At 39.2% G+C, this 27,736-nt stretch overlaps 1 protein-coding gene across 1 annotated transcript in view; it reads left to right on the plus strand.

Moving 5' to 3' along the window:
- The window catches only part of VAV3 (vav guanine nucleotide exchange factor 3), a 465,753-nt gene that overhangs the window by 92,006 nt on the left and 346,011 nt on the right, over positions 1-27,736 (plus strand). Inside the window, exon 2 of the mRNA XM_027856780.1 lies at positions 12,031-12,147. Within this exon, the coding sequence (XP_027712581.1) occupies positions 12,031-12,147 (117 nt within the window). The remainder of the gene's footprint in view (positions 1-12,030; positions 12,148-27,736) is intronic.

A 27,736-nucleotide genomic window follows, 5' to 3' on the forward strand; every position in this document is an offset into this window, starting at 1 on the left:
TCTTCTTCTTCTTCTTCTTCTTCTTCTTCTTCTTCTTCTTCTTCTTCATTTCAACCTATGACAATCAAAGATCTAGTTTTGCTACTTTCAGTGTTGTTGCAATGACTAATGTAAGAGCACCGCCTCCAGGAAACCTAAAATTTTCCTAGCCCTCTAAACTTTCAAGTGTGGGCAGAGCTAATTAAAGAAATAATCCTTCTAAATCTTGGAAAGCAAGGCTAGTGGGCAGACAGATGAAAAGGACCTTGATTTTCAAGAGGGCCACTGCTGAAGCTCTCCACAGCCACTATTCCAGTTAATCTCTTCTACCAGGCTGTTTATAAAATGAGAGTTGCATTTTGGAGGACGTGGGAACAGGTAGTTGACCTGCTTGGCTAGGCACTCACAAAGCCTCATGTTCTGCTTTGGCCTCTTCTCAGGGGCCAGAATAAAAGGTTTGTAAAGGCTGATGAATGGAAATGGCAAGTGCTCCTCCCTATTAATCAGATGCAGATCCCCATGTCACTTAGCACCTCATTCTTCATTCTGAAAGTTGTCTGCTAATAAGGAACTTCTATAACCTGCCTACTTAGGGGTTGAGTCGAGCATGTTGTTTCCTGTTCTTTTGCTGGATGGGGTTGCTGTTGGTGTTCCATTCCAAACATTTTCTCCCATTGGAAGATGAGTCATACACTCTACAACTGAGGTTTAGGCATGTTAGAATCTGCCTCTTTACCTGATGTTACCTTTTGTAACTCATGGAAATGACACGTTTTCTTTGCCCTCTCTACTGTATCTATCCTGTAATATTTCATTAAAGGAGGATCCATTAGTAAATTAGCCTAACTTTGTGTAAGAAGTCATGTTTAATGTGATGTTTTTATTACAAAAAAAATGTGTATAGCTTTTATTAGCAAGTGAATCAAGAAGTCCCAAAGTAACACTGACTTCTCCATTCTCCTTCCAAGTAGTGTTTTAAGTGCTGTGACTTAAAAATCGAATGTGATTTTTGAAAGTATCTTTGTAATACATTTTTCCCTGTCAGGGTGCTCAGAGGCTAATAAAAAAATCAGTAGCCTTTTAAATCTGGTACATAAGGGTGGGGAACCTGCGGCCTTGAGCCCACATGTGGCCCTGTAGGTCCTCAAGTGCTGCCCTTTGATCTGACTCTAACCTTTCAGTCAAAGGGCCACACTTGAGGACCTAGAGGGTCACATGTGGCCTCGAGGCTGTAGGTTCCCCACCGCTGTAAGGAAAGAAATGGTATTACAATGCTGACTGACTTTCATAGAGCCAGGCTCTGTGACTGATCCAAGCAGAAGGAGATGGATTATTCTAAGAAGTGGAGAGGGGTCAATGGTGTTGCTGACCAATCTGTAAGCTTCTAAAAGTCAATACTATCAATAATTAATAAACATTTATTAGGTGCCCACTAGGTGCCAGGCATTGTGGTAAGCACTGAGGATACAAAAAAGAGGCAAAAGACAGTCCCTGCCCTCAGAGAGCTTACAATCTAATCAGTTACCCTCTCACCTTTGGCACTTATTTAAGATTTTGACCTTTGAATTAAACAAGGTACATTTGAATAGAATGAAATTAGAATGCAAACTATTTCTATTGAAAAACAATTTATATCTATGTATGTTTTGGGATGCTATTGTTTAAAATAGCAATTTTTATCCCAGGTTCCTACAATACCTTTTGTATGTCTATGGTCATATATCATCATTCTGCAGCAACAATCTCTCCATTCTGTGAGAGTTTCCCTCTTTACTGATCCTCAACACAACACTCGTTCTGGTAGACATGTTTTTGGATATTCTAGCAAGGTGTTGAAAAAAAAACTTACACTCTTTAACCTAAGCAGATATGATTTAAAAAAAACAAAAAACAAAACAAGCTACTTCAACGACTGAGGAATTTGAGGTCACTAGTTTTTGGGATTCTCATGCAGAATGATTATCAGCCATTAGGACCAAATGAATAAATGTAAGTAATTTCTTTTTTGTTTATTCCTTTTTTTCAGTCATATCTGATTCTTTGTGACCTCATTTGGGGTTTCTTGGCAAAGATATTGGAGTGGTTTGCCTTTTCCTTCTCCAACTAATTTTACAAATGAGGAACTCAGGCAAATGGAGTTAAGTGATTTGCCCAAGGTCACACAGCTAGTAAATTGTCTGAGGCCGGATTTGAACTCTTGAAGATGAGTCTTCCTGATTCCAAGCCCAGTGCTCTCTCTATCCATTGCAGCACCTAGCTGCCCAAAAAAACCATAAAGTGCTATATAAATGCTGTCATCACCATCATTATCATCATCATCATCATCATCATCATCATCATCATCATCATCATCATTTTTCCTACGTTAAAGCAAATAAGACTGAGAAAACTGAACTGAGAAGTATAGGCTGTACTCCTATTTTGCTTTGCCTAAGATTAAGATGTTGAAGTTGTGAGGCTGTTGGCAGTAGATTTATCAGCTCCATCAGCCAGGGGTCAGAGAATTAAATTTCCCAAATTGAATCAGGAGGCTGGTGACAACATTGCTGTGTATATTGCAGACTTGAGACATCTGTGTCAACACTGTGGCTTAGGGGATTTCTTAGATGAGAAGTTGTTGGATTGCCATATTGTGGAGTGCAGGATAAAACCATTCATCATGTCTCTTGACTGAACCAAATATGACATTTTTAATGGCCCAAGTCAAGGTCCTCCATCCTCCTGAGCCCCTTTGTTATATTTACAGCATCTTGGCAGTCACCTGATAGCCTCACCCCAGTTGCTCCAAGACACATAGAAGGGAATGTGTTCAATGTAGTTACTAAAAAAGGTCTTTTCACTTGGTTACTTATGATATAGGGATTCAGTTTAGCTGGTAGATGCAGGATCAAATTAACCAAGTCAATTGAATGAGCCAAGTCAAAAGAATGAACTTCTTCCTAAATAACAACAACAATAATAACATCTAACATTTATATAGTACTTACTATGTGCCAGGCACTCTCTTGTTGTTCAGTCATTTCTTAGTCATGTCAGACTCTTCATGACTGCATTTGGGGTTTTCTTGGCAAAGATACTGGAGTGGTTTGCCATTTCCTTCTCCAGCTTATTTTACAGATGAGGAAACTGAGGCAAACAGGGTTAAGTGACTTGCCCAGGGTCACACAGTTAGAAGTGCCATGCTTTACAATTATTATCTTATTTGATCCTCATGACAAACCTGGGAAGGAGGTACTAGTATGATCCCCATTTTACAGAAGGAGAAATTGAGGCAGACAAAGATTAAACAACTTGCCCAGGGTTACACAGTTAAGTGTCTGAGGTCAGATTTGAACTCAGGTCTTCCTGACTCCAGGTCAGGTGCACCATCCACTGTGACACTGAATAAGTAAGGCCCTGTGAATCTGGTTGGTGATACAAAGATGGAAAATGACATTGCGCTTGCCTTTGAGGAACTTTCATTCTAATGGGGGCATGTGACATGTATGCATATAAATATGACACAAAGTAGAATGTGAAAACAGAAGAGGAGTGATCTAGGCAAACAAGTTCCAAGAACACATGAAGACAGCACTTAGCACAATACCTGGAACATAGTAGGTCCTTATAGAATGCTTGTTCCTTTCCCATCCCTTCCTTTTCAAGTAGAAGGTGGAGGTCAAGGAAGGCTACATGGAGGAGACGGCACCTGAGGGAGCCCCCAAAAGAAGACAAGGATTTTAACAGTTGGCCATGAGGAAAGGGGGTTTCCCAGAGAAGGGGTCAGCCAGTGTGAATGAACAGAAGCAGGTTGGGGAAGGGTGAAACTGAGGATCCACCTCATAGAGCAGCTTGGCAGGAATCTAGAGTGCTTGAAAGGGCAATTATGTGAAAAGAGGTTGGAAGGATAGATTGGAACAATAGTGTGGGGCACCATGAATGTTAAAATAATGAGTTTTTATTCTCAGAGAGTTTTTGAAGGTTTCTGAGCATTGGGACCAGGGCATTAGGTAGACCATTTTGGTAGATGTGTGAAGGAGGGATAGGAGAGGGGAGAATCTAGATATACGGAGAATGGTTGGAAGGCAAAATCTAATGGTCATACCTGGAGATTGTGTACTTAAGGCCTACTTTCCCCCAAATATAAAAATAACACTGACATAGTTTTATGGGATATAGTATCACCTAACGTAGAGTGAGCCAACTTGCCATCTTTCAGTAGATAAATTATGACCCACACAACGTTTTCTATATTTTGAAGAACCAATTATTAACTACATTATTTAAATGTATTTAATATACCATTTGATTAAAAAGGTATTTTCATGATTCCATCCATTTAAAAAGTGGTTATAACAGACAGTAAATGAAGGGTATCAGTGCCTGCTCTCTGCCTTACTTGGGGTAGGGCTATCTTTGCCCACTGATTGGAAGACAGGCTAGAAAAATGATAAGACATACCCTCGAATGATTTCTTCCTCATTCTATATGTCCTTTGGAAAGTAATTTAATTTCTCTCTGTCTGCATTTGCAAAATTAGAATTTGGATAAAAATCTTTTAAAGACACAGAGCACTGTATAAATGCTAAGTCCATAATAGTTATTAAATATGCATGAAGATGCGGATGTTTGTGAATGCAAATTCATCATATAGTAAAACAGGCGTGAGTAATCTCGCCTAACCATTCCCATCTTCTTCCACTCCCAACTCCCATCAAGAGCTAGTGGTCTCCTGGGAGAAAGTCATTCTAGTACTAAACACAAGCAGTCATTTTAAAATAAGGTGTGAAGGATTTTGTTTGTTTTTGGTAATTTTCCCTTCCGTGTCTTTTCTAGGTTATTGACTTTTAAGATTTTGTTGCAGAAGTGAGTATTTTTGTTTTTTTCTATAGAAAAAGGAATGGGCATCATTTATATTCATATAACCTGTAAAAGGAGAAGTAACTTTTATATATACAAAGGCAGAAGACATCATATTTGGAGCAGATAAGGGTGTCTGAACACACATCAGCTTAGCTGTCCAGCAGCAGGCAGAAAGCAGAGATGCTTCCCAGCGAGTGGAGGGTGAACTTTAACAGAATGACCTTTAGATGTTCCTCTTTCTGAAACCAGGCTATTACAAGCACTGAAGTATTTATGAGAGGCTGTACCTCCGAAATCCATTCTTGGCTTTGTCTGTTTTTGATAAATTACAGCTGCCTAGCTCAACCACATTTCCTATCGCTGAAAGCTTTTGTTCTTGTGTCTTCAGGATTTTGTAGGCCTGTTTGAACCTCCATGCCTTCCGCTTTCCACCCAGGTTTTCTTCACTGATTATACCCTGTATCTGACTTTGGTGCTTTGCCCATCCCCCCACCCCCTTGGCATTTCTTTTCCTGAGGATATGATGGACAGACTGGTCATAGAGTACTGGGAACAGAGAGAGCATATAGAAAGCATTGCAGGTGACAATGGACTATGGCAGCTGTGGCTGGTTCACTTATCACTGATGTAGTCCCAGGAGAGGAGCAAACTGCTTTCTTCTCTTCTCTATGCATGATATCATTATCCCCCCTCCCCTAGTGATATCACTTGCCTCTCCTCTCCCCATGAAAGAGGAGACCTACTGAATCCATGGCCCCTCAAAGTTGACTCAGTCTGTGTATGAGGCACTATTTAAATAGGTGAGCTAAGAAACAGCCAGAGTGATACCTTATCTAGGAGTGGGGAGCAGAAGCCTGATATTTCACCGTAATATTTCTTAGGCAGCTCAAGGTGATAAATAGAAGTAGTAAGACGGGAAAAAATTTTGACTTAAAGTAGAATTTATAAAAATACTCAGATTGGTGGAGAAATAAGCCCCAGGGGATAGATGCGAGCCAGCCTAGCACAAGGCGCAGAGAGGATTGCTCTTTGGATACACTGAGTATATCTTATCCTTTGTTCAGTAAACATTGCTCCCTGAAGCCTATCTCCAGCAGCAGCCTACCAATGGAGGAGAATTTTTACAGAATGAAGAACATTAGTTAGCACCCACACACATTACTGGTATTTCTTTTATACAAGGTGGCCATGCAGTTTTATGATTTTCCCAGGTGGGAAGAAATCCATTTATTCCAGTAACATTTGGAGGCTGTTCTAAGACACTACTATAATCTCCAGCCCCCCCAAATCCTGAGACTAGTAGTAATCAGTTGCTCTGAGGGAACCCAACTTGTAAGTGCAAGTATTGGGGGTGGGGTGAGCCAAACAGGGATCAGAAAGAAAATATAAAAATAAGTTTTGTCCTGTTTTGATGTTTAGCTATTCAGTGCTAGTTTTGATTCCTAAGTTCTGTATTGTTAACCATTCTGAGGAGAATATGGGATCACCTTGTTTGAAAACTTTTTAAAAGGAGACTACCTTTTATTATTAGGGTTAATTCGATATCATTCATACTGAAGATTAGATGAAGAAAGAGGGATGTGACCATTGTGACCTGATTATAAAATGATGTCATGTTTAACATTTGGTTGTAGTATTTTGGGAGGGACATCAGTTATGGACTTGGGATGAACACATAGAGGCTTAGATGCCCATCTTCAGTTTCAAAACAGCTTTGCCTCGTGCAGCATTGGCAGACGTTAAGTAAGGAAACCTAAGGTCATATCACACTAACCTCATTTCCTCTTTTTTGTATATAATCACTAGACTGCCAGACCAGTAACTGCTATGCTTACAGTTTATCTAGATTTTAACAAAGTCCTATCAATGTTATCTTTATGACAATAGTAAAATGGAGAATAGATGATAGTACAATTAGATAGATTCATAGCTGGTTAAATACCTGCCCTCAGAATGTTGATTTTATAGATCAATGTCCATTTAAAGGAAGATTTTTGTTATTAAAAATCACAAAATTTGAGAGTTGGGAAGAATCTTAGTGAATATCGAGCTTAATTTATACCCCAAAGGAGTCTCCATTGCAACGTATTTGATGAGTGGTCATCCAGTTGCTTCTTGAAGACTTCCAAGGAGCGGGGATACAACACCTCTTGAGGTAGCCCATTGCAGTTTTGAACAGCTCTGATTGTTAAGAACTGTCTTCTTGACACAAAACCTAAATTTTTGTCCATTTGGGTGCTGTAGATGTTTGTCATCAGTCTCATGCTGTCCAGTTTTTATTAATAGCTTCCATGAAGATATTGATGATATGTCTGTTAAATTTGTTAATGACACAAAGCTGGAGAGATAGTTAATATGCAGCATGGTAGAACTAGGTCCTCACTTGATCTCAGGATGGTGGAACAGTGGAAGAAATTGAATGATGTGGAATCTAATTAGGAAAAATGTAAACTTCCCCATGGAGATTCAGGTGCTTAAATTCAAGAGCTGGTGCATATAAAAGGCAACTAGGTCGCCCAGTGGATAGAGCACTGGGCTTGGAATCAGGAATACTCATCTTCCTGAGTTCAAATCTGGCCTCAGACACTGGGCAAGTCACTTAACCCTGTTTGCTCAGTTTCCCCATCTGTAAAATGAGCTAGAGAAGGAAATGGCAAACCACTCCAGTATCTTTGCCAAGAAAATCCCAAATGGGGTCGTGAAGAGTCAGACAGAACTGAAATGACTGAACCAACAACAGTATATAAAAGCCTTGCAAACTATAACGTGCTTTGCTAATGTTAGCAGCCACAATAACTGCTGCTATTCCTGATCCAGGAAGAGGAAGCCCTTGCTTGCAAACAGGCCATGTGAAAAAAGTTATTTGGGTTTTCAGTGGATTGCAAATTTAGTATGAGTCAACAGTGTGACATGGGCACTAAAAATGTGCTGAAGTTGGTCTACAAAATGAAGGAGGCGACAGTTCTGCCCTGGTCAGACCCCATTTAGAGGACTGTGCTCCTAATGCTCCAGGAGAGTTTCTGATCTCTTAATTTTTCTAAGGTGGACATTCGCTAGACTTTATCACTGCCTCATTTTCTCTTATTGTTTATATCAATGGATAAGCATTTATCTAGCACCTACTACATGCGATACACTGAACTAGGGAAGCAAATGAAAAATGAGATAACCTCTACCCTCAAAAAGTTTATATTCTACTGGCATGATATACCATGTTTATGTATAGGTAAAAAGAGGATATATGTAAAATAAATACTGAGTGATTTCAGGCAAATGCCACTCAACTGGGCAAATCAGGAAAGACCTCTTAAATGGAGTTGGACCTTGAGCTGAGCCTTGGAGGGAGTGGGGAGTTCCAATAGGTGGTGAGGGGGGAGAGCATTGCAGGCATGACATGTAGCCTTTGCAAAGGCACACAAGTAGGAAATTAAGTAATGTAAATTAATCAACAAGTATTAAGCATCTACAATGTGTCAAGTACAATATTGGGTGTTGGAGGTGAACAGGCAAAAAAAGTAGTCCTTTTCCTTGAGGAACTTACATTCTATTGAAGGAACAGCATGTACATTAATAAACATATACATCATATATACAAGGTAAATTTTTTTGAGAAAGGGGAGTTATTGACATCAGGGGAAGTATATTTCAGGCATAGGGGACAGTCAGTACAAAGTTAGAATTGAGAGATGGAGGATGCTGTATAAGGAACAGTGAAAAGCCTAGGTTGCCTTTACCATAGAGTATGAGAAAGGGAGTAATCTATATTTAAGCTGGAAAGGTAAGTTGGGGCCAGGTTATGAAGGACTTTAAAAGCTAAACAAAGAAGTTTAATTTGATCCTAGGAGCAAGAAGGACACATTGGTGTTTATTGAATGGGAGAATTACATGGATAGAATTGCACTTTAGGAAAATCCCTTTGGCAGGTGCATGGAGGATGGATTTGGATGGAGCCTACTTAGCAGGCTATTTTAGTGGTGCAGGTGAGATGAGATGATGGCCTTGTCCTGTTGCTGATCATATCTTGCCAAACTCCAAAACTTGTATTATTCCTTCCCTCACTGCTATTCATGTACTGCTGAATACAACTGAAGAAATTCGTGCTCACTGGGTCCACTATGAGTTTACATTACATAATCTCAACTGGACCCTCACTGCAGCAAGGTAATGCTTTTACATCTCTCTAATGGATTTTTTTTCATCCTACTTACCAGAGCAGCTTTTCCAGATCTTTTCATTCTTCCTCAAGTCTCCCATGCCTCTTTCTTCCCACAACCTTTCAGCTGAGGACCTTGTAATATATTTCATTGAAAAAAATTGAGGCAATTTATTGAGAGCTCTCTCTTCTCCCATCTTCCTCATCTCACATCATTCAGATGCCTCCATGTACTTTATGGTCCAGGTAGTCTATTTGTTGTTGCTCACACACAAAATTCTACCCATTGACTCCTCACCTTGTCACTGGCTATAACCCACACCTGGAATGTTCTCTTTCTTCGTGACCACCTCTTAGTCCAGAATCGGCTTACATAACACCTTCTGCAGGAAGTCTTTCTTGATCTTCCTTACTGGTAGTGTCTTTCCTCTGAGACTACTTTTCATTTATGCTGTATGTGTCTTGTAGTTATGATTTTTTTTTACATGCTGTCTTCTCTATAAGAATATGGGATCCTTGAGGGCAAGGACTGTATTTTTTTTGTCTTTCTCTGTAGTCGCAGAACTTAGCACAGTGCCTGGCATGTGGTTAAGTGCTTAATAAATGCTCATTGACTTGACTCAACTGAACAAAGGCTGTGACCATGTGTGTAGAGAGAAGAGAATGGATGGGGGATATATTGTGGAGCTGGAAATGCTGAGAAGTAGTAACTTATTTGGTATATGGGATGAAGAAAAGTCAGAAATCAAGGATACTGTTAACTTGTGACTCTGCATGACTACTAGAAGGATTTTAGTGGCCTCTGCAGAAAAAGGGCAGCTAGGTGGTGTAATGGATAGAGTGCTGGGCCTAGAGGCAGGAAGACTTATCTTTCTGAGTTCAAATCTGGCCTCAGATACTTACTAGCTGTGTGAACCTGAGCAAGTCACTTAACCCTCATTGCCTTAATTTCCTCATATGTAAAATGAACTGGAGAAGGAAATGGCAAGCCACTCCATTATCTTTGCCAAGAAAACCCTAGCTGGGATCATGAAGAGTCAGGCAGGACTGAAACAACTGATCAACAGAAAAAGAGAAGTTCTAAAAGGAGGTGAATTTTTGGGCAAAGACACTTTAGGGGACAACGATTAGGTCAGTATAGCTGGATCATGGAATACACAAGGGGGTGCATTGTTTAAATATCCTGGAAAGCTAAACTGGAGCTATGAAGGGTTTTAAACCCCAAACAAAAGTTTGTATTTTATCCTTGAAGCAATAGAAAGTAATAAATGAAACATTGTATGTAGACTAGTGACATAGTTGGATTTGTGCTTTAGAAATATCAATTTTAGTATTGTGTGGACTATTGCAATACTTCAGGTTAGTGACAGTGAAAGCCTAGACCAGGATCATCTCTAGGGCAGGGGGCAGGAGAGGAGGGAAGAAAAAAAGAGAAATTTACATGATAACTTTATTATATATTTAAAAGGAATAGCAAGTTATACATAATAGATTTGCAGTTTCATGTGCAGGCGTCTTTTTTCATTATACTATGTTTTAGAAATGCTTGTTTCATTCCATAAATTAAAAATAAAATTAAAAAAAAATTTGCAGTGAAAAAAAATCTAACAACAATTTCACAAGTATTCATGAAATGCCTACTGTGTGCCAAGAGCCACAATAGGCACTGGAGATACAAACTCAAAATAGTCTTTGACCTCAAGGAATTTACATTCAGCACAGATAAATGTTACCTAAGCAAATTAATATTTTGTTTATGCTCCTGAGAATGAACAAATGAAGAACGTTCACTCTGTGTGGAGCTAAAACTTGGACACCATTTCTAACTGGTTTTAAATCTAGGAGATCTCTGACTGGTCTCAGAGCAGCTGAATGGAGAGAAAAAGACCCTATTTTATAGACTTCCCGGAAGAGTATTTCAAAAGAGCTCAAGAATAAACCAGGGATGCTAACACATCAAGGAATTATGATTTCACTGGTGTGGGAACACTCTCTAGAATACAAATCTCAACCAATCTATTGACATTACTTAGCAAATAAATCCTTGAGCATTGCCTATGGCTTAGAGAAGTTAGAAATTGCTTTCAGCAGGGATCAGACCCCTAGTTTTTAATATCTCTCTCTTATAAGTATAGTAGGCATGTCTGTTCTATATGCTAAGTCTATTTTTAATGAAAACACTTTAAAAAGTGAGCAACACAGTTTTGTGACTGAACCAGATTTTTTCCTTTAGAAGGGGAAATCTGAATATGTGTTATGGGAGGCTTTCATGGGTGCTCCCTCTATTGTGCAATTATGTTCGGCTCCTGGGTGAATTATGAACTGGGCACTTAATTATGTAAAAAATATTGCAAGGCTGTAGCTGTCCGGTCCCCAAGAGTGTAATTATTGTCTGTCTTAGCAGAATGTTGGGCTTTTAATCTGTAAATAAGCAATTCCATGTTGAGGACCTGCATGCAGAGTAAGCCTGTGTAGTAAAGGCCTCTCATGAATTTTTAAAAAGTGAAAACAGTCCCTGTATATAGTTTTATTGGCTGCCTGGCTGCTACACAGTATTTATCAGCACTCCTCCCACATGGCTTTCATTACCATGATAGGCATTTGTTCCAGTGGGATCCCTGTAAGGAGCATCACAGTGTGTGTATATGTGTGTGTGTGTGTGTGTGTGTGTGTGTGTGTATGTGTGTGTGTGTGTGTGCATGTGTGTGTGTGTATGTGTGTTGGAGGGAGGTAAGGATGGGCATGCTAGATGCCTTTTAGAAACCTGTTTATTAAAAAACAAACCCACCATACCATTAAACTTGCTTACTAGAGATGCCTACATTCTTTCTCGACCCTACAATTCTAGCTTCTGGAAAATCTGATGTTTACTTTCAAAAAGTGGGCTGTTGAGTGACACATTCATTCAGGTGGGCTCATGAATATCCAGAAATGAATTCTGGCTTCACCAATGTGTGAGTTGGCAAAAAGGAAAACCTGAGTGGGGGTGCAAACTCATGATTATTGTAAACTAATAATTATTCTTTTCTCTCTCTCTCTCTCTCTCTCTCTCTCAGTTTCTCTGCCTGAAGAACATAAGAACCTTCCTATCAGCTTGTTGTGAGACATTTGGGATGAGGAAAAGTGAACTCTTCGAAGCCTTTGACTTATTTGATGTTCGGGATTTTGGAAAGGTAATTGAAATTTAGGGATTTTAGGGATGCCTGTTAAACCTGTTAATTAAGCGTTTACAATTTCACAGATTTACAGTAAATATTAAAATTGTGATCAGGATTACCTTCAAGTGAGAACAGTGAAGGTGGTTCTATCTTTGTGAAATTCAGATTTTCGCATTCCATTGGTTTTATTCAGCCTAAATGAGGAGCTTTGGGAGAGAAGGAAAACAATATCCCCAAATCCAGAGATGTTGCATTGCTTCAAGTTGATCGAAATGAATCCTGTGGGGAAAGTGTTATATAAAAAAGCTGTCTGCTGATCATCATTGTGAGATAAATATTTTATTTTATTTTATTGACATTGCTTTTAAACATTACTTTGACAATGGGCCAATAGGTTTCATCATACTGTCAGAGGGGTCCATGACACACAAAAGGTCAAAAATCACTGTTCTACAGCCTTCCCATCTGAAGTTACTATTTACTTAGTCCATAGTTTGTATGTACCTTAGTTTGTGCCTATTGTCTCTTTAATTAGAATGTAAACTCCTAGAAGTCAGGGACTGTTTTTCCTTTCTTTTTTACTCCAGGACTGGAACAGAGTAAACATTTAACCATCAATACTTGATGGTTGATTGAGTGATTGACTGGAGGGGGAAATAGCCTTGGCTGTAGAATCACAGGACCTACCTCTGCTGTGTACTACTTATGTGACCTTATCACTTAACCTCCCCGGGCCTCAGTTGCCTCATTTGTAAAATATGACCTCTGAGGTTCCTTCTTCCTATAGATCTATAGGAGATCTTTGATTGATTTGATCTCAGTGATGTTTCTTGGCTTGGAGAATTAGCACAATCATATTATTTCCTTTGAGATGTAGTTGGAATCTTCCCCAAAGTTGTAATCATTCATAACTTGGCTTCTAATTAAATCTTTTACATGAACACTGGTTGGTTGGTTGTTGTTCGTTCTCAGAGAGGACCAAAATGGCATCACTATACTAGAGTCAAATTACAGTGTATCCAACTGTGGCTGATCAGACCAATAGGAGCTTGGAATGCTCTACCACAGGTTGGGCACAAATAGTCCATGTGAACATCTGGAGTGGATTCTCTAAATGTGTTCATCTCGTGTTTCTTTTGAGCTACTTCAATTCTGCTTTGCTCATAGAGCACAGCACCTTCTCTGAATGTGAGTATTAGCTATGGATTACTAACAATTATATTGGTGAACATTTGAATAGCATTTATATGAAATGCTTAGTCTTGTTCAATGATGTATGTTGTCCTGACTACATGAAAACAACCCATTCTAGAATTCAACCAACATTTAAGTCCCCATTCAGTTGATAATGGAAATGAAAAGACAAAAATGAAGTAGTGGTGCTGCTAAAGGAGCTGGTTTGAGCTGACTCCGGCACACCCCTGGATGTGACCCACCTTCCCTCCCTCCAGTTGGTTTGTCACTTACCCACTGTGGTTATACCATGACTCCCATTTTGTAAGACCATTTTTCTAAAGAAACACATGAGGTTTTTTTTTCTCTGTCGGTTGTTATGGCTTAAACTGTGGTGTTCACAATACTTCTTCCTTATAGCCAGAGGGCAATGCCACATTGTATAAGTACCTGGTCTTTCATTTTTCAAAAGGCTTTTACTTCTGTGACTTAATCTTAATTATTTGGTGATTATTGGGGAGGTAGGGAACCTGAATTTTTTTTTTTTCTGAGAAACTGCTTGCTCTTGATGGGAATTAGAACCATACTTTGACCTTTTTAGCACCACACTAACCCAACTGTCTCCCCTACTAGGTCCTAAACTCCTTCAGGACAGGGACTATCTTTTGCATTTTTTTTTTTTTGTATCCCCAGTGCTTAGCGCAGTGCCTGACACATAGTAGGTGCTTAATAATTGTTTATTGAGTGAATGAACAAATTAATGGGTCCAAGCAGTATGATACTAATGTGGACTATACTCTCTAATGAGAATTTGGATCAATTCAATCATGGACCTTCCATAGAATTAATTTAATCAAGAAATAGACATTTGAGTAAAGATAGTCTATTTTTTTTTAGGCAATTGGGGTTAAGTGACTTACCCAGGGTCACACAGCTAGTAAGCATCAAATGTTTGGTGTGAGGCTGGATTTGAACTCAGGTCCTCCTGACTTCAGGGCCAGTGCTGTATCCACTGTGCCACCTAGCTGCCCCCTGAAGATAGTCTACATTCAATTATCACTGTTACATATCCTGGATTGCTAAATATGAGTATGAGTAACTGTGATTCAGTTGAAGAGAGTAACTCTTGTACTTCATATATGTCTTCGGACCCATTGTGATTTTATCACAAACTTGCATTTAATAACACCTATTCAATACTCTGTGCCTGATTTATTCTAGAAATCAATACTCTTTTTATCTAGCCCCATGCTGTGGAAAAACAGGCTCAGTTATGCAGTGTTGATGGAGCTGTGAATTGGTCCTGCCTTTCTGGAGATCAGGTGCTATCTTGCTTCTGTATTCCTAGAGCTTAGGATAATTTGCACACAGTAAATAATAAATACTTTTTCATTCATTCATTTAAGTTGATTTCTGCCACCACATAAATGCGTTCTTTGCCCTACCTCTTCCATTCAAATTATCTAAGGTTCACAGAGAGGAGAACAATACAGTCCCCAGCCCCTCTTGCTTTGATCTCAGTGCTGGGTAAATGAAGGATAGTCCTTCTTTAAGACAAGACTGAATATCTTCATCAGATATTCAGGGTTAAAGTTGTTACTGATTTCTCTGAAGTAAGGAAGACCTGGGTCCAAAATCTGTCTTTTACTTTGGATAAGTCATTTCACCTTTAAGAGACTTAGTTTCTTTTTTTTGGGAAATGAGTTTGGACTTTGTGACCTCAGAGGACAGCTCCAATTCTATAAGTCTATGATCCTATAAGGATTTGTCCATTTGGACTTCAACAATGCTAAAGGTTGCAGAAGATAGACATTGACATGTAAAGAGGAAGGCCTTCAACTGCAAAACAAACAGTCTACACCTTAGAAAGCTTCAGTAGCTTAATATAACGTGAAGACAGCTAACTTGTAAGCTTGCCTGTAAGACACAGAGTGCTTTCGTATTCGATGATCTTAACAGTTCATCTGAGTAAGGCTCTAAGAGTAGTCTGGGAAGTGTAACTAGCTGAATCAAGATTAATCATCAAAAACCAAGAAAGAGTTTCTGGCTGAGGAAACTGACCCAGAATTAAGAAGAATTTTCTAAGGAGAGGCTGGACCTCTCCGACTTCTTTAAACCTTAAGTTTGAGGCCCTGAGAGAATCAAAGAGAGTCTTCTCTGCCAATCCTATACTAAGAATCGGTGTGGCTTGTCTGAAAAAAGCATTGTAACACTCTGACTGAAGATGGTTCAGTACTAACCAGGCAAGCCAATGCCTGAAAGTGGGGAAAGACCACAGTCTGTTATCAAAAAGCTCAAAGGAGTCCATTGGATTGACGTAGATGCAACAACCTGAGAAGAGCGTAGAGACTGAGGAACCTGCCCACACAACTGCAGAAATCATTGATCAGTGGCAAAGTAGCAGAGAGGCCTGTCTAGGCCTGTCTGGCCCTGTCTGGCAGCAGCTACCTAGCAGCCACACCTGGTTGACCCTATTGGGCAATAGCGGACCAATGACCCCATGCTTTGCCTGAATGAGCCCAGACATAGCCGAGTTCAGGGAGGAGCCAGCTCAGCCGTTGAGCAATGTGCTTGACCTAGCCTAGCGGTGGATTGACCTGTTCTGCCAAGATGCCATGTCTTGTGTGGACTAAGTTCAGCCAGGTCTACCCCTGGCCCCCCCAAAATGACAGTGACAAAGAATCAGAAGAGTGTCGCAGTGGAGTAACTCATCCTTGACTGATATCATACCTTAAAAGGAATGTTATGAAGACTCTACACAGGAAAATACATGGTCATAGAGGCACTGCAGTTCTGGAGTTGTAAGTTGCTTTGGCCAGGTATATTTCCTAAATGTATGTCTTACTACTATTGTATTTTATTTCACCTCCCCCACCCCACTCCAGTTCAAACCTGTGGGTAAAAGCCTTGTAACTATTATTTGTGCTATACCATTTGAATAAATGCCTTTGCTAAAGCATTGAGTTTATTGGTTGATTGTTAAAGGGAAGCACCCACTGGTGGGGCTTATGAGCATGTTGGTTAAGGAGATATCTATTAACAGGGTTACCCCCTAGAACCCTGAAACTAGGAACAGTGCCTCCTCTGGGGATCCATTCTAGTGGTATGAGTTGGGGGAAGAGCAAGTCCAGAGGAGTGAGCTCAGAGACCATCAACTCCATGATCTAAATTTTTAATATTTACTCCAGGGATCTGTGATTTTCTCTGTGTGAGGGTGTCCTCCATTGATATAGCTCATGTCCCCTCTGTGACTTAGTAGATAGTCATCAAGAATTCCTATGCCTGAAAAATTTCTTATCCTGCTGCTCATCTCATGATGAGTCTCTCTTGACTTAGAGATAATGGACCACTGGGCCCATATTGGAAAGGAAGGGAAGAGGAAAGAAAATAATGGAAAGGAAAGAAAAGGAGGGAAGAGAAGGGGAAGTAAAAGGAAGAGGAAAAGTACCTTTATCAAGCACCTAGTATATGCCAGGCACACTGCTAAGCACTTACAAACACTCTCTTGTTTGCAGTTATCTCACTTTGATTTGATTTGAGGGCTTCTCAGTTTCATAGCAGGGGGCCATGCCCTACTTGTGTAGCCTTGGAGAACCCCAGATCACATCAGCACCATAAGGAGTTGTTGGAGGAGCTACAATGCAACTTAAAATGGTAGTTTTTAGGGTGTCTGCAGTCTCATCTATTGTGGTTTTGTTGAGCAAATATTAAAAAAGTTATATTCACCATTTCTCAAACTCAATAATTTAGCAAGTCATCAAATAGATATTATCTTTTCATTACCATTCATAATAAAGAAAATTTGAGATGGCTAGACATTACACAAATGTTTTGAAAAATCTAGGCTTCATTCTAGTGGAATGCCACTGAGGACTAGAGTGCTTTATACATTGGAACCAAATTAGGGAAATGGAGATTATAAAGAAGAGTTTGTAGAGAAAATAAATGAGAGGATCAGAAGAGAAAAGAAACCAGCAGGGCAATTTTGTTATTACCTTGTTAGGTTTAATGTAAACTTATTTAAAACAAACTGAATGTAATAGAAATTCATGATTTCATATGTTAATCCTCTTTTTTGTTCTTTGCCTATTATATCGTTTGTGGTTATGATGACTCAAGTCTATAATAATGATAATAATAGTAAAAAGGAAATGTATGCATGTCTCAGCCCTAGAGGAGGAGAAATGCTTACTAATTCAGCAGAGTGAGTTAGGATAGTGTTGGTGGGATATTGTGTGCTTGCTGCTAAGGAGTCGGTTCTCCTGGTAAATTTTCTCTGTTTTGATGAGTGAATGAATGAAAATGCATTTATTTTTTGCTCTGGGAAATTATAAGGATGGGGAGTGGAACAATATGGCAATCCACTGATGTACACCATGCAGAAACAATGGTAGTGTATATATCATTACATTCCCAAAGCAAGAAGTGGAAAGAAGGTAGGGAGGTGGTGGGGAGAAAGAGGAGGCTGCCAGGCCAACCATCAGCTTTTATGTAATAAGGATAACATTAATAATGATGAAAATAATAGCTAGCATTTATATAGCACTTTAAGGTTTGCAAAGTACTTTACAGATATTATCTCATTTGACCCTCACAACCCCGGGAGGTAGGTGTTGTTCTTATCCCCATTTTCACAGATGAGGAAACTGAGGCAAACAAAGGTTAAGTTACTTAAGTGTTTGAGGTTGGATTTGAACACAGACTTTCTTGCCTTTAGGTTCAACACTCTATCCATTGTGCCACTTTTCAGTTTACAACATAACAAAACATAGATTTTACTGTAAAGAGTGATGAATTTTCACGCAGAGGTCCCAAGTTTGAATCTTGGCTTAATGACTTTGTACTTGTGTGATCTTGGGCAAATTATTTCATGCTTTTGGGCCTCAACTTTCTTATCTGTAAAGTGCACAGGTTGGATTAGATAACCTCTATTCCAGGGCATGCTTGAGCCAGTTGTTAAATTTTCAGTGTGAGCATTTATACCTCGGAAGACAGCAAACCTTACAAATCAGGGCTTGATTTACTGCTTTGTTGATTGTCTAAGCTCAAGAAAGTGATGGAGAAAATGTTAATAAGGCAGGTTAAACTTAAAAGTGTCCTCTGTACAGTTTTTATTTTTATAGAACTAATTGTTAAACATTTACCATCACACTGCTTCTATTTTGGTAATAAATCTATGCTCCTACAAAAATAGACTTGTAATTAGAAAGGCAATAAATTGCTCCTTAGTATGTGAAATTGTTAGAGATTACTTAGAGTATTTTGGCAGCAGTCTTAACCGGAGGATGGAGTAGAGCCTAGGATCATGGTATTCAATAATAAATGCAACCAAGAATGGTCAATATTTTAAAATTATCTGCCTTTTGTTTGGTTTGTGCTTGGAATAATGTGAGGAGGTTGCTGTAATACATGTGCCTGTGGCCCAGAGAATAAATCAGTGGGGAAGCCGCAGAATTTATTTGAACACTCGGGAAGCCACTGGTGAGAGTTCATTTATGTGACTGGAGGTTTCAGCAGAGAAGAGTTTGCACAGATGAAAAATAAATCAGAGGGAAAATCAGCCTGGCTATTGGGAATCTGAATTCTGATGGGTTAGTCGAGCTCATTTATTTTCTTCTTCAATTCAAGGTTCTTGTCTTTGCTTCTCCATCTAGTAGAAAATGGAAATGATCTGGGATTTTGGCTAGTATCAAAATTTATTTTGCTTTTCATTTTAGAATGAATAAAATCTTCCTTTTTTTCTTTTTCTGTACTATACCACACAAATAAGCAGAATAGACCTGTGATATAAGTAGACCTGTCCAAGAATAGAAATCCTAGAAGGTAATATGTACTTGAACACAGTTATCCCTTCCACATCGTGACTTTCCTCATTGCTGTTTTGACATATCATGGGTTGGTGTAAGAAGTTAAATGGGAATTTTGGGGGAGTTTTGTGGAAGCCACAGACAACACATGAGGGCTGGCAGATGACCCAGAAAAAGTTTAGAAACTTAGAAATGTACAAAACATGTATAGTATTGTATAATATGAACACATTTTATCTTTTAATACCATAATAATTCAGACTTTTTCTCTGATGAAGGGAGGGTCAAAAATTTTTACGCAGATTTTCCAGGTCGTGATGGGGGGTGGGCTGGGGGCTGGCTCCTAGCTCCCACTATGTGGAAGGGATAACTGTACATGAAAAGGTCCCTTTGCTGGCACCCATCGCAATCCAGTATCATTTATTAATGGCACCCACTATATGCCGGGGACTATGCTAGGTGTCGGGGATGCAAAGACAAAGGCTGAAACAATCCTTACTTGCAAGAAACTTAGTTTTGTCTTGTCCTGACCAAGCAATTTTGTCATCTCGGGGCAAGCTTCTCTGAACTTAGGCAGGCTGATCCTCAGAAGACAGCCTTTTATTGGGATAATGCTCCAAGCCTTGCTAGAGCCTGTGCTTCTGCTAGTGTAGGCTTTCAGAACCTAGGTATGAAAAGACATCGGAGGAAAACTTAGCGGTAGGCAATCATTGTATAGGGAGTCCCAAAAGTCTTAGTGCAACACGTAGCTTTAATAGCTTAAACAGGATATATAACTAAAGAAAACTACCTATCTACAACACTACCTATTTACAAAGACTTAGTGAAATTTTAAGAACTGCCCTAAGACTTTTGGGACTCTCTGTATTTGTAATTAGGTATCTTTCTTACATATTTTACTCAGTATTTTTCATACTAAAGAGTCTGTTATATACACACACACATATACACAAGATATGTATATGCAGATAATAACATAATAATTAGAAACAGCATGATGCAATAGATAGAAGGCTGGTCTTAAAGTCAAGAAGACTCTAAGTCCACATCCTTCCTTTGATACGTACTAGCTGTGTGACATTGGAGAAGTCCCTTAGTCTCTTAGTGCGCTGGCTAACTCTCTAAGACTGTAAGTTACAGAAAGGTTACCTATCTGCTTAGGAAAAAGGAGCTTCCACATTGGCAGCTCCCGACACACAAATGAGATCACAGGTTTGGATCTAGGTATACATACATACACACATTTGACATAGAGCTCCTTCATACAATGTTTTATACTATTCGAGACCACATCACATCTACTTTTTCATTTGAACCTCGCAAAAAACCCTATGACCTTAATGAAGAGAAATGCTTTCTATTAGTTCTATCCCAAAATGGAATGACTTCCTTGAAAGGTAGTGAGTTTCTGCTAACTAGAAGTCTTCCAGCAGATGCTGGGCGATCCTACATCAGAACACTTTGGACAGGTGATTCAGGTTTCACTTGGTGGTTGAACCAGATGACCTCTGAGGTCCTTTCTAATGTCTGTCATCCTATGATTCTAGGTGATGACCTAAGGAGGTACTTTCCTGTTTTAATTCATGGAGAAACTGAACCATGGAGACTTGCCCAAAGCCATGTATGTACTTAGTAGCAGGGCCAGGCGTTGAACCCAGGTCTTCTGACTTATGGCCTGTACTATTGCCCTGGAACCTCATAGACCTACTCATAAGCCTGTTTTGTTTTTAAGATACTGTTTTTTAAATGATCATGCCTTACACGCCTACAAATATGGGCAGAAGACAATCCCTCTGGCAGAGGACACAGAAGCAGTTCATAGAACTGAGGAGCACGCGTGATTTGTCCCATTTCTTCTGTAAGCTGGAGGACGACTGGTTATTGTCTATCACTTTAAATGGCTGCATGTTGTACTGATTTTGCCTAGAGACACGTGATTCGTTTTTCTGTGTGCAAACACTTGCTTCCCCCCCTCCCCCCCAGTGCATTGCTCAGAGCCTCCAATATGTTGGTCTAGCTTTGCCCATATGTTCAGCAAATCTGCAGATTTTCCTTTGGAATCACAGATAGAGTTGAGTCTCTTCTGTGAATTGCAGAATGCCTTTCAGAAGCATCAAAGCGCACAAATAATGGTTTGCTGAAGCAAAGACACCACAGTATAATTTGGAGTAATATCACAAATAGCGTTCTGCTCTTTGGTAGCGAGACTCTTCTCCCATTGTATCATTTGTTGTTGTTTGTCCTTCATTCTCAAAGAGGACCATGACATCAGACTCAGTAGTCATAAGTAAGCTCTATTTATTCATTTGCGTACAAAACCATACTTCTACTGACATCAGTTTGACTCTGAACTCACCAATTGTGAATGATCTGTTAACTTGGTTCAGAGAAGAGGCGTGAGGGCAGAGCTTAAGAACTTGTAGGGAGTGAAGAGTTTTAAAATCGAGGATGGGGATCAGCTGTTCTTTAGCTCTTCTGAGGCCAGAGTGAGAGGAAATGTGTTTTAAGTTTCAGCCTGGGGGCCTTAGGTTAAATAGAGTCCTGACAGTGAGAGATTTTGTAAAATACTGGATGAGGTTTTAGGTCTTTTCTGAAGGTATTAATAAATGGATCAGTTCCCATATAACTTGCAATTACTTGAATATGGTCTTGTTTAGAGGCAAGGAAAAAACAGTGGTGTCTGAAATGATAAATTATTTGGATTTTAGTTTGCATTTTTATTCAGTTTTCATGGGAACATCGCTATAGAGGTGGAAGGGTATCTTAGAGGCCATCTAGTCTAATGTCGTCATTTTACAGATTAGGAAACTGAGTCCCAGAGAGGTTAAATGATTTGCCCTAAATCCCATAGGAAGAGTCAGAGGTGGGATTAGTACCTTTTAAAGTCAGTGCTCTTTCCACTGTTTCAAGTTGAATATAATAATTTCTGCCTTGTTTCAAACATGAATTAGTGGGATCTTGTTAATGATACTAGTGTTGTTTCTCAGGAAGTACTTTAAAATAAAATTTATTGCTCTCTGCAATGAAAATTTGCACTTTTTGTGGTATGTTATTGGATATTGTTATGTGGAATCTATTTATGCCAGTGATTTCCATGGTGTGCCTAAGTGAACTTTCTATTATTTTGACCTCATTGTCATTTTTGGACTCTTAACTAGCTTCTTGGAAAAGTTTCCTGCTGAGCTGTCAATGACATACTTGAAAGACAGAGGCACATGGGATTTGACTTTAATGAGACCATTTCTAATGAGTGATAGCAGCTGTTAGGACCAGAACCCTGCTGCTATCCAGAAAAATGAATGGAAATGGTTTTTTCCAGTGGTGGTTTTGTCTGGGTATAGGGCATCATTTCAGCCATATTCTTATGGAATTCAAATTCGTTTTTTGCATCATTTTCCAGTCTAAAAGATAGTCACACAGCTAATGGTTCTTGCTATTTCTAGGAGTGACTAGGATGGCTTAACTATGTGATCAGTCCAGGACTGAGAAGACAGTCACATTTAAAGAAGAAGTAAATGGAGTGGCTTTTTAAAGAAGGTCAACATATGAACCTTAGGGGTGGTTTCAGTCGTGCGGGAAAGAAATTGTTTGGATTTCAAATTACTTTCGTGAGTTCTTTAATGTTCAAATCAGTTCATTTCAACAAACATCTGTTAAATGGCTAAGATGTGTCAAGTACAGGGTTATTCAAAATAGGCTCTGCCCTTAAGGAGCTTACATTCTACTGGAAAGTAATATAGACTGTACAATGTAATGTAGTGTAGAATGTTGAATGCAGAATTTCTCTCATACATGAGAAAGAAGCATTGCTTATGGTCATATATATTTTGTCAAGGAAACATTCCCAAACAAGTTGGCATTTCTTCCATTGGACTAATTTTAAACCACTTGGACTCACTCCTTAGCACACTGAGAACTTTATTGAAATTGTGTGATAATAAAGAAGGCTGGCAACAATCTCAGCTCTACAGATCTGTAAATAATTTGGCCATAATGTAGCTGTCTCATTGTTGGAGGTTATTTTCAGATCATTGCGCTGCAAGACCTAAAGAGATCATCAGTGGAAGTAGTGTGGTGTAATGGAAAGTGTGTTGGACTTGGCTTTTGAAGAGCTCCCTCTGCCAATTACCACCTGTGTGACCTTGGGTAGGTTAATTAATTTCCTCAGTTTCCTCAACTGTAAATTAGGGTTGGACTAGTTTGCACTCTAGGTCTCTCTTCTAGCCCTCAATCTGTGAGCCTACAATCACCAAGTCTAATTCCTTGGGGCCTAGAGTTCAGACCCTAACTCTATCATACTTAAAAACATTTGTTGGGATTTTCTACTCTTTTCCAGATCTTGGCTGTTGGGCCAGCTGAGTGGTAGAGCAAAGCTGATATAGAGATCCCACCCTCTAAGTTGCAGGTCTCCAACCCATTGATTACAGTTAATCTTTAATATTTTTCATCAGGCTGGTGGTTACCACCTCTCAGAGATCTTGGGGAACTCATTCTGTCGAGTCAGCACTTTTCTTCCACGTTCATATAGTGTTAGCACATTACCTTTCCTTCAGGGTTTTTTTTTTTCATTTAAGATGAAAAGTGGACTCTCTATATAAATATATCCACGCTTAATTGTAGCCTTCTGGGGGAAGGGAGAGGAAAGGGGAAAAAAAGAACAAAGTAAAAAGTACACAGCAGAGGACAAAAGAAAAATTATAAGGAAGCAAAAAAAAGATGGACAGCTCTCAAAACAATGCATAGTATTTGTTACATAGGCTTTCTTGAAATGGAAATTTATTGCAGTATATTTTGAATCCTCTGTCATGTTCTGCTGTGCACATGGTAATGCTTTTTTTCTTTTCTCATTTTGTATTAGTTTTAGTAGTTAAGTTTTTTTCTTTTTTCTTTTCTTATTTTATATTTAAGTTTAAAATTTGAAAAATTACAGAAAAAAAAGAAAAGTAGACTATATAGAAAATGTTAGGAATCCTTTCCCAAAGTTTATTCTGCCAAACTTGTTCCAGCTCTCAAGATCCCTAGATCAGTCTATTAGAAATGAATTTGATTTCTAGTCAAACATGTCAGAATCTGTTATGTCAAGTGAAATAACTACTAGTAGCAAGTTCTCTTAGTAAAGTACAGATCAAACTGGATGGCTTCTGAGGGTCTATCTTACTTTATCAAGTTAAACCTCATCAGAATGCTGATCCTTCATTATCTGACCCTATTCTGTTGGGAGTCCCTCATCCTTCTCTTCAAACCAGAAAGTGTACAGGACTTCACACTGATTGACACATTACATTTTCCTCGATATATCTTTTTGTACTACAGTCATGAACTATGTATGTATAGATTAAAAAAAATATAGCCATTGATAACATCTCTCTTTTTATTGACAATTCTGTTCTCCCTGATGGGACAGATGTATTTTTTCTCTGATAGTAGCATGTCTGAAGAAGACTTCCCCAGCAGAATGGAAGGTTAAGAACAATTTGTTCCAATGACTGTGAAGGCGGCTGAAGCAGGTGCTGTGGAGTACTTAGAGCTTGGTCAGACATATAAGATGCCAAGGTCAGGGGTAGGGAACCTGTGGCCCTCTAGGTCCTCAAGTGTGGCTCTTTAAAGTTTGGATTCATTCAAAGGGCTGTACTAAAGGACCTAGAGGGCTACATGTGGCCTCGAGGCTGCAGGTTCTCCACCCCTGGTCAAGGTCATCCACTGCATCCCAGGCCATTGCCAGTTGTCCTGACTTTTGTCTTGCCACTGGACTTTGATGACTTTGGAAGAGAGAGTGAGGCTGATAACTTTGTGCAACTCTGTCTCACTTAAACACAATTCATGCCCAAGCCATGACATCACTCTGTGATGCTATTGGCCTTCTTTGAAAATGTACAACAACAGAAACAACAACAACAAAACTATAGTATACCTGATTTATAAGCAGATTTGTAGGATTATAGATATTGAGCTTGAAAGGACCTCAGGACATGGGGTCCAATCCCCTCATTTTACAGATGAGAAAAACTGAGGGCCAAAATATTTGAGTGACTTGCCCAGTGTCACATGACTATGTGTTTGAGACAGAATGGAAACTCAGATCTTCCTGAGGCCAAATCCAGAGCTTTATCTGCTAAGCCACCTAGCTACCTGATATTTCTTCCCTTTAAATCTGTGTCCTGGGCATATCTGCAAACTAGTTGTTAAAGCATTATTTTATATAGAAGCCCATGTTTAATTTCTTGGCCTGCTCTCTATATCACCATGTAATTATATACCTCCAAAGAATCATGGAGTCACAGAATGCCAGAGTTGTAAAGGATCTGAAAAGTTATCCTACATGCTGCAAATCTCTTCAACATCATCCCTGACAAGTGATCATGGCGCCTTTGTTTGAAGACCTCTGACAAAGAAGAGCCTACTATGTCTGAAAGCAATCAAGTCCACTTTTAGGGAGAGATTGGATGTCATTTGTAATTCCTTCCTAAATGCATCCCTCTCTTTCCTTTGATCCTGATATGATTTGAAACTTTTTTTTTTTTTTGGTGAGGCAATTGTGGTTAAGTGACTTGCCCAGGGTCACACAGCTAGTAAGTGTCAAGTGTCTGAGGCCACATTTGAACTCAGGTCCTCCTGACTCCAAGGCTGGAGCTCTATCCACTGTGCCACCTAGCTGCTGCAGATTTGAAGCTTTCAAGCCAGATTTCAGCCGGGCCTCTTCAATATAATTCTTAACTCTTGGCCTTTCCCCAATAGTCTTTTACTTGAAATTTTAAGTAATATTGAAAGGAGAATCTTCATAGCTATATGGCATATACCTGGCATATACCAAAGAGCTCTTGAGGGTATTTTGTCCAATTAGTTCTGGAAACTTAATTTTGTCATATGAACCACACTTTTAGATATTCCAAAAACTAGGCCATGATAGTGATAGGCCACAAAAAGGTAGGCCATTGTTAAGTGACTTCTCTAGTTTTTCCTATAGAGACTATCTCAGCATTGTTCCTCTATCTTTGAAAGAAGCAATCTACCAGGCACATGTATTCCATCAGTTGACACAATAATAAAAAAATTTATATATATATATATATATATTTAGGCAATTGGGGTTAAGTGACTTGCCCAGGGTCACACAGCTAGTATGTGTCAAGTGTTTGGTCTGAGGCTGAATTTGAACTCAGGTCCTCCTGACTTCAGGGCCGCTGCTCTATCCACTGCACCACCTAGCTGCCCCTAAAAAAATATTTTTACTACAATTTTACCCATCTGTACAAATGCACTTTAAATACAAAGAATTACGAATATATTATAATTTTACTTTGAAGTAAAAACTTTTATCCTGTTATCTCTAGGATGTCTAAATGCACTGTGTCAACTGATACCACTTGGTCCTCCAAGGTATTCTTAAATTCTGGTTCCTTCTAGTTAACTGTCATTTGGGAGAGACTATTAAGTGATTGTTTGAGAGAAACTGTAAGAAGACAGAGAAGGAGGATGAAGACAATCTCTTTTCTGGAGACAGCATTTAACCTTTACCTTGAGAATGAAGGGAATTCTTGAGAAGAGATAATTGGTATCTGGAATGAACTGAATGACAGGAATATGAACAGAACTGAGAAGTCAACAGTTAAAATGATGTTTAGAGGTTACTCTGGCTGTGATCTTTCTCAGAGCTAAAACATTGTAAATAATTATTTACGTCTTTATGTTATCCTTAGCCTAGTAACTTTGATGTTTATTTAAGCCTAATAAATTAGGGATGGCGTGTGTGTGTGTGTGTGTGTGTGTGTGTGTGTGTGTGTGTGTATGTAACAACTTATGGGAAAAGAGGTTTCCCTGGTTTATTTTTCCCAGGGTCACACAATTAGTATGTATCAGAGGCAGATCTTGAGCCTATATATTACTTACTCTAAGGCTGGCCCCTCTATTTGCTCAATACACTCAGGGTTATATCATGCTGCTTCTAATTTTGGGGAAGATATGCTCAAATTAACCTCACTCATTGAATCCCTCACACGTACTTTGAAGGAAAGAGCTGGGCACATACCTCCTTCCCACCTCCCTCAGATAGGGCCTAAGAATAGCTATCCCAGGTTCAAAGTATTTCATACCCATCCAAACAAAACAATAATCCTTGAGCTCCCACCAGTGTGTTTACTTTTTCTCTAGTCAGTCTGAGGACATAAATAGCTTAGAGTACAATTATTTAATGAAATAGCATAATAAAATCATTTGCAACTGGGATTCCATTCATTTTATAAATTAACATATAATTTTCACAGGGCATAATGTGAAACACTTCCAATGAGGACTTAGGTGATGTATTAACAAAACTATTTGAACAGGTGCTATATGTAAGTTACTATGCCAGCCTCTACACTGGATGAAGAAGGAGAAGCCACAGCTCCTGCCCTGGAGAAACTCACAGAATAAGAGGTGGATGAGACAAGTACACAAATGACTGTCCTGTAACTGTAAAGTGCCCTGAGAGGAGATCAGGAGGAAGTAGGGATGGGTTTGCACAATCTCAAAACTTCAAGCACTTCTCAGTTCATTTCTGGACACGACATTTTAGGAAGGATGATGAAAGGAAGGGAGTCAACGTCAGAGGAAGATTGGTTAAGGAATTTGAGTGTGAAAGGATC

Source organism: Vombatus ursinus, unplaced genomic scaffold (genome assembly GCF_900497805.2).
Source record: "Vombatus ursinus unplaced genomic scaffold, bare-nosed wombat genome assembly UNPS02011613.1, whole genome shotgun sequence".
NCBI classification, from domain to species: domain Eukaryota; kingdom Metazoa; phylum Chordata; class Mammalia; order Diprotodontia; family Vombatidae; genus Vombatus; species Vombatus ursinus.